This window comes from Rhinopithecus roxellana, chromosome 18 (genome assembly GCF_007565055.1).
Source record: "Rhinopithecus roxellana isolate Shanxi Qingling chromosome 18, ASM756505v1, whole genome shotgun sequence".
NCBI classification, from domain to species: domain Eukaryota; kingdom Metazoa; phylum Chordata; class Mammalia; order Primates; family Cercopithecidae; genus Rhinopithecus; species Rhinopithecus roxellana.
In genome coordinates, this window is record NC_044566.1 from 66532350 (window position 1) to 66548948 (window position 16599).

Below are 16599 nucleotides of genomic sequence, written 5' to 3' on the forward strand. Positions count from 1 at the left end.
CAACTATTACATAATAGAAGTTGCTAAATAAAGTCCTTTGACGGGCAAGAAACCATGCTGTGGTCACTTATCTAAAGTAGGCAAAGTTTTAAGTAAAGATTTCTCCACTGCTTTCCTGGACTTACATGTTGTAATTAAAAATAAACTAAGGGACCTATCAGTAAGAGCTGTCTGGAAGGTGAAAGCAGTAACATTGATAATTATGGTAGTAATAGTAGTCATAGGATTTTCAGTTAATGATGATAGTAACCTAGCATGTGCTAGGAACCACATTAAATGCTATATATATAATCTTTCTTTCTTACACACAGCCACCCATGAAGGATATATTATCCTCCTTTATTATCCTCTTCATACAGGGCAACATATTTGGTGATAAGTAATATTTCCAAGGTGATATGGCTTGGCTGTGTCCCCACCCAAATCTCACCTTGAATTGTAGTAATCTCCACATGTCAAGGGCAGGACCAGGTGGAGATAATTAAATCATGGGGGCACTTCCCCCTATACTTGTCTCATGGTAGACAGTAAGTCTCATGAGATCTGATGGTTTTATAAGTGGAAGTTCCCCTGCACAAGCTCTCTTGCCTGCTGCCATGTAAGACTTTGCTCCTCATTCACCTTCCACCATGATTGTGAGGCCTCCCTAGCCGTGCAGAATGGTGAGTAAATTAAATCTCTTTCCTTTATAAAGTACACAGTCTCAGGTATGTCTTTATTAGCAGCATGCAAACAGCAACGTCACACCTAGCAAGTGGGAAAGCTAGGAATTAAACCCAGTCTTGTAAGAATCTAAAGCTTAGCTCTATTCTCTTTATCACCCACCTACAATTTTCCTTCGTTAAAGGAAAAGTGTATCCACTTAAAACTATCTTAACTCCCTCTGCCCACACAAACTAAAAATAAAAACATCAAAATACACTAGAGATAAAAAAGAAAAAAAAAAGATGAACCCACAGTATCTGGTAATAGCAATTAACCGTCATGTAGAAATAACTTGTCATCAATATTCTTCAAAGAACGCAACTTAGAGCAGAGTCCTCCAAAAGGCAAAATGATTTTCTACTCGTATTTATGTTTAATAGAGTATATTTAATGGAAAAGAATATAAGAAGCAGAAGTTAAAAGCCACTATAAAAGGGTTATGAATCCATTCAATACTGAGTCAGAAAGTAAAAGTTTGCACTTCAGAAAACTAACAAAACTAATATGAAATCCCTTTAGCTAATGTAAGTTCATATGACAAAAACATCACATCACAAATAACAAACATCAGTCAACATAATAAGGGAAGATGAGTCCTATATATGCCCTTCTTTACACTCCCCAGTCCAAATAATTGTCTTGCTACTTAACCGATAATTTGTGTTGGTATTTTTTACTATATCCCAATAAGTTAATCTTATTAATTTATTATTTCTGACTTGAGTGACTGTTACTACTCTAGAGCAATACAAGTTTAAAAACAACAACAACAACTAGTTGAGGACTAAGCTCTGATTTTTTTTTCTTTCCCGAATTCCTATCTAAGGGGTCTGGTGAGTCATGCCTTACAAACCATAAATTCTCATCAGATGGGTTTTATTGAACCCTATATATCAGGACTTACTTTCCAACCTGACTCTGGCATAACACTATGAGACAAGGGAAAAAATCAAAATATTTTATCCCCAAAAACATTTCTTTGCAAGACCTTGAAATGGCCCTGCAAAGCTGTCCTTTGTGGGGGAAAATCTGCATCTGTAAAGAATCTCTATTAACACAGCAAGATCTTTTTCTTCCAGGCCCTCCCAACTCTAAAGAGATTAACTAATAGTCTACAATCTTTTAAAGATCTGGGTCGGGCACGGTGTGGCTCACACCTGTAATTCCAGCACTCTGGGAGGCTGAGGTGGGAGGATCAGGAGGTCAGGAGATGGAGACCATCCTGACAAACACAGTGAAACCCCGCCTCTCCTAAAAATACAAAAAACTAGCTGTGCGTGGTGGCGGCGCCTGTAGTCCCAGCTACTCGGGAGGCTGAGGCAGGAGAATGGCGTAAACCCAGGAGGCAGAGCTCACAGTGAGCCCAGATCGCGCCACTGCACTCCAGCCTGGGCAACAGAGTGAGACTCTGTCTCAAAAAATAAAAAATAAAAAAATAAAATAAAAATAAAAGATCTGAATAGGAAACATTTGTCATCTATTGTCTCTAAGGGCAACCACTATAAGGTATCAAAAGAACCTTGGTCTCCACAATCTTTTATCTTAACCTGAACATTTCCCAGGTCTTTAGACAAACTCAACCAATTAACCAATTATCAACCAGAAAGTGTTTAAATTTACCTATACCCTGGAACCCCCAGCCCTTTGAATTGTTCTGCCTTTCTGGATCAAACCAATGTATTTCTTAAATGTATTTGATTGATGGCTCACACCTCCCTAAAATGTATAAAACCAAGCTGTGCTTCCATCACCTTGGGCCCCTGTTCTCAGGACCTCCTGAAGGCTATGTCATGGTCACTCACATGTGGCTCAGAATAAATTTCTTCAAATAGTTTACAGTTTGACTCTCTTTGTCAACATAGTGTACCTTTTAAAGTTGTCCACAGCATTTAAATTTGCTTTCTTCTTTACTAAAAATTCCACCATTTGCTGTTTTTGTTCATGTACGGCAAGTAAAAATGGTGTAAGTCCACCCTGTGAAAGAGCAGAAACAAAAAGATACTTGTACATTCATGTTTGTATCAGCACAATTCACAATTGTACAAATATGAAGCCAGCCCACATGTCCATTAATCAATAAGCAGATATCTACACATACACACACCACGGATTGCTACTTAGCCATAAGAAGGAATGAAATAAAGGCATTCATGCTGGATGGAATTTGAGAGCATTATTCTAAGTGAAGTAACTCAGGAATGGTAAACCAAACATTACATATTCTCACTCACAAGTAGGAGCTAAGCTATGAGCTTGTAAGTAGGAGCTAAGCTGTGATGGCTGCACCAAAATCGCAGAAATCACCACTAAAGAACTTATTCATGTACAAAAATAAATAAATAAAATAAAAATATCAATATTTAAAGTAAAATCTTAATTATTTCTAAATATTTTTATTCAGGTTTTGCTTCCAAATATGTAAAACTGACCCTCAACATAGGTCAATGGTAAAAGAAATGCCCACCAATCAATGAGTGGATAAAGAAACTGTGATATATATATATACACACAATGGAATACTACTCAGCCATAAAAGGAATGAATTAATGGCATTTGCCACAACCTGGACGGGATTGCAGACTATTTTCTTAGTGAAGTAACTCAGAACTGGAAAATCATACATCTTATGTTCTCAGTCATAATGGGAGCTAAGCTATGAGAATGCAGAGGCATAAGAATGACACAACGGACTTTGGAGACTCAGCGGGGAAGGCTGGGAAGGGAGTGAGGGATAAAAGACCACAAATTGGGTTCAGTATATACTGCTCGGGACATGGGCGCACCAAAATCTCACACATCACCACTACTAAGAACTTACTCATGTAACCAAAATACCACCTGTTCCCTGAAAATCTATGGAAATTAAAAGTTTAAAAATAAATAAACGCATTTCACATATTTTGAAAACAAAACTAGTTGATCTATACCTTGTTTTCTGATTCAATATTTGCACCATAAGAAAGTAGTTTTTTTGTCATTGATTTATCCTCATTATAGATGGCATAATGTAGAGTAGTGTTGCCATAGACATCTGGGATATTTGGATCAGTGCCATGTTCTAGTAAAATAGTTGCACATTCCTCTTCCTGACATTGGACAGCCTGTCAGTATTAGACCAAGAAATGTATCGTAAATTCTAGGAAGTGAAAACAAACATTCCACAGGTTTGACCAACTAGTTATACTCAAATGAGATAAATACATTTTTATTCTATATACTGAATTCAAATCCGCTCATGCTGAAATAGTTGGCTACTGTATACCTTTATGAGAGCTGTCCTCTTTTCCCCGTCCAAGATGTGAAGTTGACATTTTCTGTGCAGCAGGAGTTTTACCACTTCTGGATGGCCATTGGCACAGGCCAAATGTAGAGCAGTCCTGAGAGTGGAAAGACTTTTTAGTCATAGTGCATTATCTAAAAACATACAGTGATTCATTGTAAACACTGAATAGCTTGCTATTCCTCTGTCTTCAAAACAACTATTTAATTTTCTTGTGAAAAAACACAGTATTTATCAGCTTTTACTACTCGCTACATTAATAAAAGAGCAGCCAGTTTGAACAGAAAGATTGTGGCCCTCAGATTCCATTCACTTTGGGCTGCAGTCCCACTTTAAATTAAACACTGCCACTTTCTAGCTATTGCTTAGCTATTTTGTGCCTGAATTTCCTCATCAATAAAATGAGAATGAAAATAGTAGCTCTCTCATTGAAAACCACTATGATGCCTAAATGAGACTCTATGCAAAGCATTTAGAACAGTTCCCAGCACAAGTAACAGCTCAATAATTATTAGATATTATAATTTTTGCTATTACTAAGGGAGGAGACCACCCCTCATATTGTCTTATGCCCAATTTCTGCCTCCAAAGAAAGAAGAAGTAAAAACTACAAAGGCAGAAATGAAATCCACAGGCAGACAGCCCGGTGCCACACCCTGGGCCTAGTAGTTAAAGATCGACCCCTGACCTAACCGGTTCTATTATCTATAAATACAACACATTGTATGGAGAAGCACTGTAAAAATCCCTGTCCTGTTCTGCTCTGATCTGATTACCAGTGCATGCAGTCCCCAGTCATGTACCCGCTGCTTGCTCAATCGATCACGACCCTCTCTCGTGGACCCTCTTAGAGTTGTGAGCCCTTAAAAGGGACAGGAATTGCTCACTCAGGGAGCTTGGCTCTTGAGACAGGAGTCTTACCAATGCTCCCAGCCGAGTAAACCCCCTCCTTCTTTAACTCAGTGTCTGAGGAGTTTTGTCTGCGACTCATCCTGCTACATTACTACTACTTAACAAAGACAGTTTAATTAAGTAAAATAATACAATTATACCTACACTTTGAGGTATGTTTTAAAGATTAGAGCTGACGCTGTACGTCAATAATTCTAACGTGCTCATTTTCTGTTTTAACATTTCTCACATTGGTATGCCACTTATAATTCATAACTTATTATAACTATAATTGGCAATACTTTAAAAATTCCCTTATTAATAATACATAAGACTAATGGGGCATCATACAATTCATGGTGCCTCACATTAAGTAGAGGATGATATATGTAATAGGTCTAGGACAGTTCTACCAAGATGACTGGCATTTAAATAAATTTTAGTTCTAAAAAGTACTATAGCAAAAGAGGGCTGGAGTTAAAACAACAAATTTTTTAAACAAGTAATTCTTATTTTTATTTTCAAAAATATTTAAGCCAACAGAAACTCTGGATTCAAATGAATATTTACGGTTCATTTAATTCAGTATTTAGATTTACAGAATGTATGTAAATCAGATATTTCCAATGACTAATACTAGGATTTAAATTTCCAAAATGGCAATTGAAGGTTCTCTTTTACTATTTTCTACCTTCAGAAATACTTTTGTATGAAGGGAGGGAGGAAAAGCTTCCATTGGGATGAAGTCCTCATACTGCAATGTTAAGTCTCTTCAGCTTGCTCAGCCTAGGCAGGTACACACAACGTTTTTAAGGATGGAAGGTCCTGACAGTAGTAGAGCTTATGGTCCATGACCAGGAAAATTAAGGAGCACGGACACAAAGGGTGAGGTTGGGGCAAAAGTTTAATAAGCCAAAGAATAAAGCTCTCTGTAGTGGAGAGGGGTGTCTGAGTGGACTACCAGGTTACAGTTGAATTAAAAAGATTTTATAAAAAACTGCTCTCATTTCTGTAACTGCTTGAGTAACTTTTCTTAACTATAAAACTGTCTTCACAACTCCCCCTCATCTATGTAGGTGTGGGTATGTCTCTAGACAAGCATAAAGCACTGCTTCTTTTGTTTGTACAACTGTAGGTTTGTTTTAGGTAGGCACCCCGCCTCCCTGTGCAAGTTCCCACCGTGTATATGCCTCAAAAGTGGAGGAAACTTTTTCCTGGGACCTCACACACAAAGAACAAAGGGACTTTGCCTGCCTTGTCTGCTTATCTGTGCAGGTGCACTGCAGGCTGTCATTCTGCAGGCAGGCAGTTTCTGCAGTCTGAGTTTTTCTCCAAGCTGCTCTGTTTTGCAGCTGTGCACTGTAGCTGTGATTTTTCAGGCAGACAGCATTCCTGAGGACCAGCCTTAACTGTTCATCTATTTCTTCCTTTTCTTCTCCCTCAATATGTCTGCATCTATTGGCACCTTCGATGGCTACATATTATTCCATCGTGTGCGTGCACTGAAATTTGTTGATAAAATCCACTCTATGAGTTCTTCTTAAAACATTGCTATTTTCAGCAGTACTAAGGAAAACAAATTGGATGTATCTAATAATATCCTAAAGATGCTTCAGTATCATGGAATTGGTGCATAAAGGGCAGATACATTTTTAATGTAGCACTTACCACCAAACTGTCTATTTGAAAAGCCATCAGCAAGGCTTTTTACTCAGCCTTATAAGTACCACTGCTCTTCATCCTCACAACTTTGTAGATAGAAAACAGTATTTTATTCTTCTTTTAACGTAAATTCCTTCTCTTACCAGAAACACTAAATATGTGCATAGGTCAGCTGTAGAGCTGTGTTTTCCTATGTGTGTAGGTCAACTGTAGAGCTGCAAAAAAGTACTTTGCCCAATTTTAAGCTTATTTCCTTGTTGATTTCAAAGAATTCTCTGTAAAATGAAAATACACGGTTTATCTGATATGTGTATATACATGTATGTTGTAAATACATTGCAAATATGTTGTGTTTTATCAATTTTTTTCTTATATATGGCATGTTTCCATTTCTATTTTGCTAAACCAACCTTCAAAATGCTTGCTTGTGAGCTCCTTAGGAAGGTCTTTGTCAACATAAAAATGTGTCTGTGTAAACAGGTACTTGTGTTTTCTTCTGGTAGTTTTCTTTTTGTATATTAAAATTTTTTAATCTATATTCCATCCGGAACCTATTTTTGTGACATATTTAGCTAGCTTTCTCCAAACAGCAGGCACTCCATTTATAAATAATTCATCTTTTTCTACTAATATGAAATGCCACCATTATCAAGTGCTATATTCTTTTTTGTATTTGGGTGTTTCTGGATTTTGTATTCTATTCCATTCATGTACGTCTTCCAGCTGTTAGTAAACCATTTGTAGAAATTAAAAGCACATTTTGATATCTACGAAGGCAAACTGGTTTTCAATGCATTACAAAAAAATTTTAATGTCATCATAACAATAAAATATAGCATGTGCAATTTTTAAATGTTAAAACTTTGGTGTTTTTATTTGGGGTAGGTGACATTGATAAACACAGACAGAGCTCCCATCTTGAAAGAAATAATTCTTCCTATTCAAGAACACGAACCATCTTCCCACTTTAATGTTTCCTTCTAAGGTTCCTCAGTAAAGTATATATTTACATAGGGGTACATGGATATAAAATGGATATTGGATTTTATCCAAAGAATTTTTAGCCCAGAAGCTAATATATTATGGGAACTATTTCTCTCATTACATACACTTTTCTATAATGTGAATAACATGTTTTAAAGTGTGCACTTTAAAAATAAAATATCGGGCCGGGTGCGATGGCTCACGCCTGTAATCCCAGCACTTTGGGAGGCCGAGGGGGAGCGGATCATCTGAAGGTCAGGAGCTCCAGACCAGCCTGGCTAACATGGTGAAACCCCGTCTCTACTAAAAGCAGGAAAAAGTTAGCCAGGCGTGTTGGTGTGCGCCTGTAATCCCCGCACGTTAGGAGGCTGAGGGTGGGGGCCGGGGATCATCTGAAGGTCAGGAGTTCGAGACCAGCCTGGCCAACATGGCGAAACCCTGTCTCTTCTAAAAACAGGAAAAAGTCAGTCATGTTGGTGCGCACCTGTAGTCCCAGGTACTTGGGAGGCTGAGGCAGGAGAATCGCTTGAATCCAGGAGGCCGAAATCAGGCCACTGCACTCCAGCCTGGGTGACAAAAGCCAGATTCTGTCTCAAAAAATAAACAAAAAATAAAATACATAGACTTAATTTTGGAAGTTAAATCACTTTAAAGTTGTCTCTGAAGTGCATTCTAGGGAAATCATGACAGCGTGTGGTTTTCATTTTGGGGCTCATGAAGAGGCCTGGACCCTGACCCCTCCAAGGCTCCCACATCCCAGGTGCTGCGGGGCCTGCAGAGGCGGAGGAGAGAAAGCTGGGCCGGTGACAGGAGGGCTCGCCCCATCCCATCCCCAGGGGAGGGGCTTCTCCCAGTTCCCCACCCTCCCAGCCCCCGCCCGGCCCCTTACCTCTTCTTCTTGTCTCTCCTGTCCAAGCCAGGGTCCCTGAGCATGAGGATGAGCTCCACTCTGGGGACTGCGCCCCACCAGGCAGCTCTGTGGAGATCGCCTAGATCTTCCGGACAGACGTGGTACCCAGGCTCCAGGAAGGCGCTGTCACAGTGCTCTACTCCGCAGCCCCCGCCGTCCTGCCTGCAGCTCCCGCAGCAGGGGAAGCAGCGGCAGCACCACCTGCCCACGTTGCTCCCAAAGCCAGAGGCCTTCAAGGCAGCTGTTGTCGGCTTCTGGGAAACCTCAGTCCCCATCTGCTTTTCCCAGCCTCGGGAGCCTCCTACCGAACGGATCACCTCAGCCACCACCTCCAAGCAGGAAACGCAGTTTCCAAACTGGCCGAAGAGTAGCTCCAAACCAAGCGAGGAAGGCCAAGCCAGCGCCAGCCGAGCAAGCCCTCGCCGAGCGAGGAACGCCAAACCCAGCAGTTACAAGCGAGTGGCGTGCGCAGCGCTGGGGGCCTCGCTGCACGTGGCAGCAACTTCCGGTGCTCAGCGGCTCTCGGAGCCGGTCAACGGCAGCTGAGCGTGCCCGCGCGAGGCTCTAGCGCCACCCGTGTCCGCGACAGCTTGTCACCGGCCCTGCGTTCCGCCAAACCTCGTGGGAGCCGGCCCAGCGTTCGGGCCATGGAGAAGGACAGGCGGCGCGTGGGAAAGCTGTCTTGACGCAGGACGGGGCGAGAGCGGCTGGAACTTGAGAATGCCGAGGCCTCCTCTGGAGAAAGACCCAGACATCCTGGCGGTGGCTCTGCGTGCCGGCGAGGCTGCAATTCCCGCGTCACTGGCGGGCAGGGCTCGCCTCGGTCAGCCTCAGAGTCGGGTGCGCAGCCCGCCCGGCCTAAGGGCCCGCTCTTGCTTGGTCCCCGCCCAGACCACAGGGGTCGTGGGCGCCGGGCGCTCGGAGGTCACCAAGTCGGGGCTGGGCGGTTGGTTCCCGCCTCGTGCCGCCACCTGGCACGGCCACGGCCTGGGCTTCGGCCCGGGGTCTGCGCTCCGTGCGCGCGATAGCGGCGGGGTTGCCGCCCAGCCTGTAAGCAGGCACTGGTGAGCTCCGAGGAGCACCTGCAGGAGGCGACAGGAAGAAGGCGCCCGGGTGCGGAGGTTCTGGGACCCGGAACTCTGCCAGTGCTGCGAGGCCACACCCGGCTCCCCGCTGCGGACGGTGATGAGGCGCAGGACCCACAGCGGGGCCGCCACCCTCCTGGCCACGCCGCCCCGGAGGCTGCTTCACCCGGACTGTGGGCGCTTTGGTCTAAGAGTGGAAAGTGGGGCCGGGCGCCGTGGCTCACGCCTGTCATCTCAACCCTTTGGGAGGCCAAGGCGGGCGGATCATTTGAGGTCCGGAGTTCGAGACCAGCCTGAGCAACATGGTGAAACCCCGTTTCTACTAAAAATACAAAATAGCTGCGTGTGGTAGCAGACGCCTGTAGTCCCCAGCTACTCAGGAATCTGAGGCAAGAGAGTCGCTTGAACCCGGGAGGCAGAGGTTGAAGTGAGACGAGACTGAGCCACTGCACTCCAGCCTGTGCGACAGAGCGAGACTCCATGTTATTTTATTTTTTTTTGGAGACGCAGTCTCGCTCTATCTCCTTATCCCCCTGTTGATCGCTGTACATCCCTGGCCGCAGAAGATCTCCATGGTTTCACAGGTTGCCAACAGACTAGGTAACAACGGAAAACAATGTGGAGACCGAGAACTTACTAACATAGCAGAAGCTATACAAACCAATGAGATACAACAGGAATTATTAAACAAATGGCTCAGGAAAAAATCAACTAAGAAGAAGGCATGACTACACACGTCACAACACATACACCAAAATAAACTCCAAAAGAGATAGTAAAATAGCTGAGCAGGAATGTTTTAGGATGAATATCTAAGGACTCTGGAATTTCACAGCTCTGATTTCTTACTGTGCTATGCTCTCTGACGCAGGAATATTGGTAAAGTCTCAGTAAAGAAGAAAAATAAAATGAATGTCTGGTCCTAATGTTATATATTAAGCCTTAATATTGCTGTCTACTCTGTCACTGAAAAATGTACCCGAAAAATATATAGCATCTGTAACTTAAGCCACAAAAGTCTTGTTTTATAATAGTTTTATAGTCATAGTATGCAGGCCCTATTTCAAATGAACTGAAGTTTGAAGACTGAAATTCTGCAGTGTGTACAACGAATATCCATGACACGAGTTTACCTACATAACAAACCTGCACATGTGCCTCTGAACTTAAAATTAAGTCTAAAAAAATTTTTAAAAATTCTGCAGTGCAGCTCTGTTAACTTCACAAATAAAAAGATTTTTGGGGCTAAGCCTCATGGCTAAGAACACAGCCTGGGACTAAAGGTATATTGACTGAGACCAAAGCCTATTCCACCTCTTAACAGATTTGTGATATTTCTGAATTTCACTGTTTTGGTTTCTCATTTGTAAATCAGTGTTAACATAAACTAACTTCTGGGAAAAAGCACTTTAGACTAACAAAAGTGTTCAGTCCTTTAAATGAAACCATTATACAAATAAACATTTCAGAAGAAAATACAGATTAACATTTATGGATAAGTGGTAGAAGATTCTTCAAAGAAAACAACAGAAATTACAAAAGACAATATTGATATACTGACCTTATTGGAAAACTTATTAACATACATAAATAATAAAACACTCATGTATTTTTACAATAAAAGAACTGATACATGATCAAAGAATATAATCAGTTCACAAAGCAACCATAAGTACCACAAACTTTCTACTCTTATTTGATAAGGACAACACTTCAACTTCACCATCTTGCCTCAAGACATTTGCTTTTCAGTTCTGTGTCATAATTTAATTCAGTGGGACCTTCATATTCTCACCACCTTACAGGGCATCAAGTTTACCCATTATGTGCATGAATTCATGTACTTAGGCACCCAGGAAATAGGAGACAGTTTGAAAGTCCTGGTAAAAATTTTTTTTCCACTGTTTTATGATTCAGGTCAAACTCAGACCAAATCAGTTTTACCTATTTTGGTTTAAGATATATTTCCTCAAAGTTAAACAGAAATTCAAAATATTGCATTGGTATCACATGTAACTTCTTAAATATAATGTTAATAATATAATTGATTTTCAGAGTGAACAAAAGTGGATAAAACAAAATTTATGATTAGGGATAGTTAGAAGCATAGCCTAGTAGTAACATCTCACTTTTTAGAAATAAATGTTTTATAAAATCTTTTCAATAACGACATTCTTTTTGCCTTCTACATAATCCTCTAACAACTCTGTTTCTTCAAATTTTATGTGAGATAATTTTATGACATCTTAGGACACTAAGAAGCAGCATTTATGTAAAAATCTTACAATCAAACAAGAATGAAAAAGTATACAGAAAGTCTTACATGGAGCAGACTCACCGGCAAAGACATGCCCTCTGCCAACTTCCCAAGCAGGAAAAAAAAAAAAACAACTTTTCGTTACATGATATAATAACGAAAGTATATAAAATTAGCCATATAAATTTGAAAAACTCCAGCTTATTTGTGTGATAACAGTATACAAGATGTTATTTTTCCTCTAAAGTTAAGATAAGCTGGGAACCCCTGCAGTTCAGACACTGGCTGGTGCACTGTCACAAAGTTGCACTCCAGTCTTCGCACTTCTTGCATGCTAATTTCTTCCCAGGCACTCCTGTTGAGTTTGAGCCTCAGTAAGAAACTCAAGGAGGTGACAATTAAAACAACACTGCAACATCTGTGCCTGCCTGATTTGCAAGATTAAAAAGGACTGCTACAATTTACTGTTGGTGCAGGCTACAGGCACTGTCTTGCTACCCAGCCCTACATCCAGACTCTGACCCTGACCTCATCCCACGCTTCCCCACAATCCGTTAGGTACGTCCCATTTCTGCTAAATTTTATCTTGCAAACTTCTAACCCTTAATACTCTAAATACTAAACCAACCCATTTTCAATCTCATCCCAATTTAAGACTACATCACACTAGGACATGACATCACAAGAGCAGAAAAGTATAGATCAATGTCTGGTATAATTATACAATTAATAATGCTCAACAAAATAACTGTAATCGATACTAGCACATATTTAAAGAATTACACACCATGATCACTAAATACTTTTCTCAGAAAATCAAGCTTGTTTTGCATACTAAAGCCATCCCTGCAAATAAACACCAAATAAACAGAATGAAGAAACCCACATACTCATCTCCATAGATGCAGGAAGTACTTTCAACAAAGTCAACATCATTTCATCATAAAAACACCTGACAAACTAGGGATAGGAATTTTCTTAACACAGCAATCGGCCTTTGTGCCAAACCCGTAGCTAGCACCAGCTCCATTGTTAGGGCCCAATGCCTTACTCCTGAGATCAGGAGCAGGGCACCAATGTTCATTTTCATCACTGCATTCAACACTGTACTGGAAGTTCCATCCAGAACAAATAGGAGAGAAAAAGAAGTAAAGAGCATTCATACCTGTAAGGAAGCAGTAAAACTGTCCATTCACAGACCACACAATCTATCTTATGTACAGAAAATCATGAGGAACGTCCAAAATATTATTTAAACCAGTGAATAAATTCAGCCAAGTTACAGCACAAAATGTCAACACACGGTAATCTGTTGTATTTCTAGACACTAGCAACAAACATAAGAATGTAATTATGGAAACAATTCCCGGCTGGAGGTGGTAACTCATGCCTGTAATCCCAGCACTTTGAGAGGCTGAGGCTGGAGGCTTGCTTGAACCCAGGAGTTTGAGGCCAGTCTGGGCAACTCAAGAAAACCCTGTCTGTACAAATAATTTAAAAATTAGCTGAGTGTGGTGGTTCATGTCTGTAGTACTAGTTACTTGGGAGACAGAGGAGGTTAGGATCGCTTGAGCCTGGGAGGTCGAGGCTGCAGTAAGCCGTGTTCACACCACTGCACTCCAACCTGGGCAACAGAGTGAATCCCTGCCTCAAAAAAAAAAAAAAAAAAAAAAAAAAAGAGAGAGGAGAGGAGAGAAAGAAGAAAAGAAAAGAAAAGAAAAGAAAATCCACTTTTAAAAATCAACGGGCCAGAACACCCATCATCTCAATGCTTTGGGAGGCCAAGAGAGGAGGATCACTTGAGGCCAGGAGTTTGAGGCCAGCCTGGGCAAGATAGAAAGACTCTACCTCTACAAAAAAATAAAAAAATTGGCCACATGTGGTGGTGCATACCTGTAGTCCCAGCTACTTGGTAGGCTGAGGCAGGAGGATCACTTGAGCCCAGGAGACAGAGGCTGCAATGAGCCATAAACGTGCCACTGTACTCCAGCCTGGGAGACAGAGTGAGTCTCCCCGCCTCAAAAAAAAAAAAAAAATCAGTATGGGTTTATTTCTGGACTCAACATTTGGTTCCATTGATCTATACATGTGTCCTTATGCCAGCATCATGCTGTTTTTATTGCTGTTGCTTTGTAGTAAGATTTGAAATTTGCAAATGTGAGCCTCTGAGTTGGTCATTTTTCTGACATTATTTTGACTATTCTGGATCCCTTGAAATTCCATACAAATGTTAAGATCAGCTTGTGGATTTCTGCCAAAAGGACTTTGGGGTTTTAACAGGAATTGCAATAAATTTGTAGGTTGCTTTGTGTAGTACTGCCATCTTAAAAATTAAGTCTTCTAGTTGATGAACGTGAGGTGTCTTTCCATTTATTTATGCTTTCTTGAATTTATTTCAGCAATGTTTTGACATTTGCCATGTTCAAGCCTTGTACCTTGGTTACATTTATTCCTAAGAATATTAGTATTGCTGATTGTTTTCTGAGAGAGCCTCACACTGTTGCCCAGGCTGGAATGCACTGGCACGATCCTAGCTCTGCAGCCTCAATCTCCAGGGCTCCAAAGATCCACCCACCTCAGCCTCCAGAGTAACTGGAACTACAAATGCTTGCCACTACAACCAGCTAATTGTTAAAAATATTTTTGTAGGGACAGTGTCTGGCTATGTTGCCCAGATTTCATTATACAATTTTTTTAAATTCTAAAATTTTTGCCATGAATTACTGTGATAGTTAAGTCTAGGTGTCAACATGACTGGATAAAGGATACATAGAGAGCTGTTAAAGCACTATGTCTGGGTATGTCTGTGAGGGTGTTTTCAGAAGAGGTATCATACTGCTGTGACATATCATGACATACTGTACTACTGATATGACACCCATAAGACTGATATGATGCCCACAATACTGATATGACATCCAAAGACTGATAGAACACCTGCAATACAGATGTGACACCCCAATACAAATGTGACACCTGCAACACAGATGTGACACTCACAAGACATCTGTGACACCAACAAGACTGGGGGGACACCCACAATACTGATGGGACATCCACAATACAGATGACACCCACAGGTAACAATATTTTCATATTTTCGTTGCTACTCAATCTCTGACACAGAGCAAAGCTGGGAAGGTAATTCATATTTTCAGTGTATAAAATAAAGTACTTTCTGAATAACTATTCTACTATAGCCACTATGCTAAGACTGAGACCAAATTAGTAAAAATAATAGACATGACTTGGTCCACATAGACCATGGATTATTGTTGGGAAGCTTATGTTTATTCATTTCTTTTGAAAATTGTATTAAAGATACTGAGAAGACATTTCTATTTGAAAAGACTGAATTCTGCATTCTCTTTTGAAATTGGTTATTAACATCAGCATCCATAGGTTCTCACTGTTTCTTTAAGGGATTTATTCCTGATCTGAGGAGGGATCTTTGGTCTGGATTTGCTTCTAGTCTGAAGACAGATCTCCAATGTTTTCTTTGTTCTAGGTGTTTTTGCCCGGGCTAACCTACAATTCTTTTATTCTTCATTGCCCTAGATTTGATGATGATAGACATTTATTAACAGTGAACTCAAAATCCACATATCTTTTTTCCATAAACATGGTGCCACTTATGCAAATAAATGTGAATTTGCAGTTGGTGCAAAGGGAAGAGCTTGGGAGGGAAGAAATAGGGTTTCTCAAGGCTACATTCTAGATAAACAAAAGAGACACGTGCTTCAATGCAAGGAGGTACTTTGTCAGTGAATGAGCATGTTCTTAAAAATATTAACTCATGATTTTAAGTAAGACAATTTCTAACATATAAGAGAATATTCAATCAAAATTTTTGAAATGTGATCACTATTCTATTGATATGCTGATCTTTATGTATCTTCTTGCCATTGGCTTTGGCTTTGGAAAATAAAATATTCCTGTACCCATTGAAGTTAAACTAACACATAGTTACCTCTCATCCAGATCTTCCCATTGGATATTTTCCTTCGCTTCTCCTACCCAACACATCATCTCCATTTTAATTTTTTTCTTTGTTTAGACTATTTTATATTTTATTTTTAATATTAAAATTTCTAATCAACCTGGAATATTTTTGTACATTGTATGTGGCAGAAATGTTTATTAAATTTTCCAAAAATCCAACTAATTCTTACATCATTTATTGAACATTACATTCTTTTCCTATTAATTTGAAATATTGCCTTCATCTTATTTTTAAATTTTTGTGTGCATAAGATTTTATTATATTGATCTAGCTTTTTTTCTTTCAAACTTTTGTTCTAGGTTCAGGGGGTACATGCGCAGGTTACACGGGTAAACTGCATGTTGCAGAGGGTTGGTGTACAGACTATTTTGTTACCCAGGTAATGAGTGTAGTACCCAATTGGTAGTTTTTAATCCTCACCCTCCTCCCACCCTCCACCCCCAAGAAGGCCCCAGTGTCTGTCGTTTCCTTCTTTGTGCCCATGGATACTCAGTGTTTCACTACCACTTATACATGAGAATATGCAATATTTGGTTTTCTGTTCCTGCATTAAACTAAACAGCTTCTGCATAGCAAAAGAAACTCTCAACAGTGTAAACAGACAATCTACACATGAGAAAAAATATTTGCAAGCCATGCATCCAACAAAAGTCTAATATCCGGAATCTAAGAAACTTAAATCAACAAGCAAAAAAAATCCCATTTTTTAAAAAGGGCAAAGGACATGAACAGACACTTCTCAAAAGAAGACATACACATGGCCAAGAAGCATATGAAAAAATGTTCAACATCACTCATCATTAGAGAAATGCAAATCAAAAC

General features: G+C 40.4%; 1 protein-coding gene across 1 annotated transcript in view; it reads right to left on the reverse strand.

Annotated features, from left to right (window-relative positions):
• Window positions 1-8707, reverse strand: part of LOC104682615 (POTE ankyrin domain family member A) — a 36877-nt gene extending 28170 nt beyond the window's left edge. Inside the window, exons 1-4 of the mRNA XM_010389322.2 lie at window positions 8412-8707; window positions 3968-4082; window positions 3633-3806; window positions 2573-2679 (exon numbers count right to left, since the gene is read on the reverse strand). Of these exons, the coding sequence (XP_010387624.2) occupies window positions 2573-2679; window positions 3633-3806; window positions 3968-4082; window positions 8412-8707 (692 nt within the window). The remainder of the gene's footprint in view (window positions 1-2572; window positions 2680-3632; window positions 3807-3967; window positions 4083-8411) is intronic.
• Between the last annotated feature and the right edge of the window lie 7892 nt (window positions 8708-16599).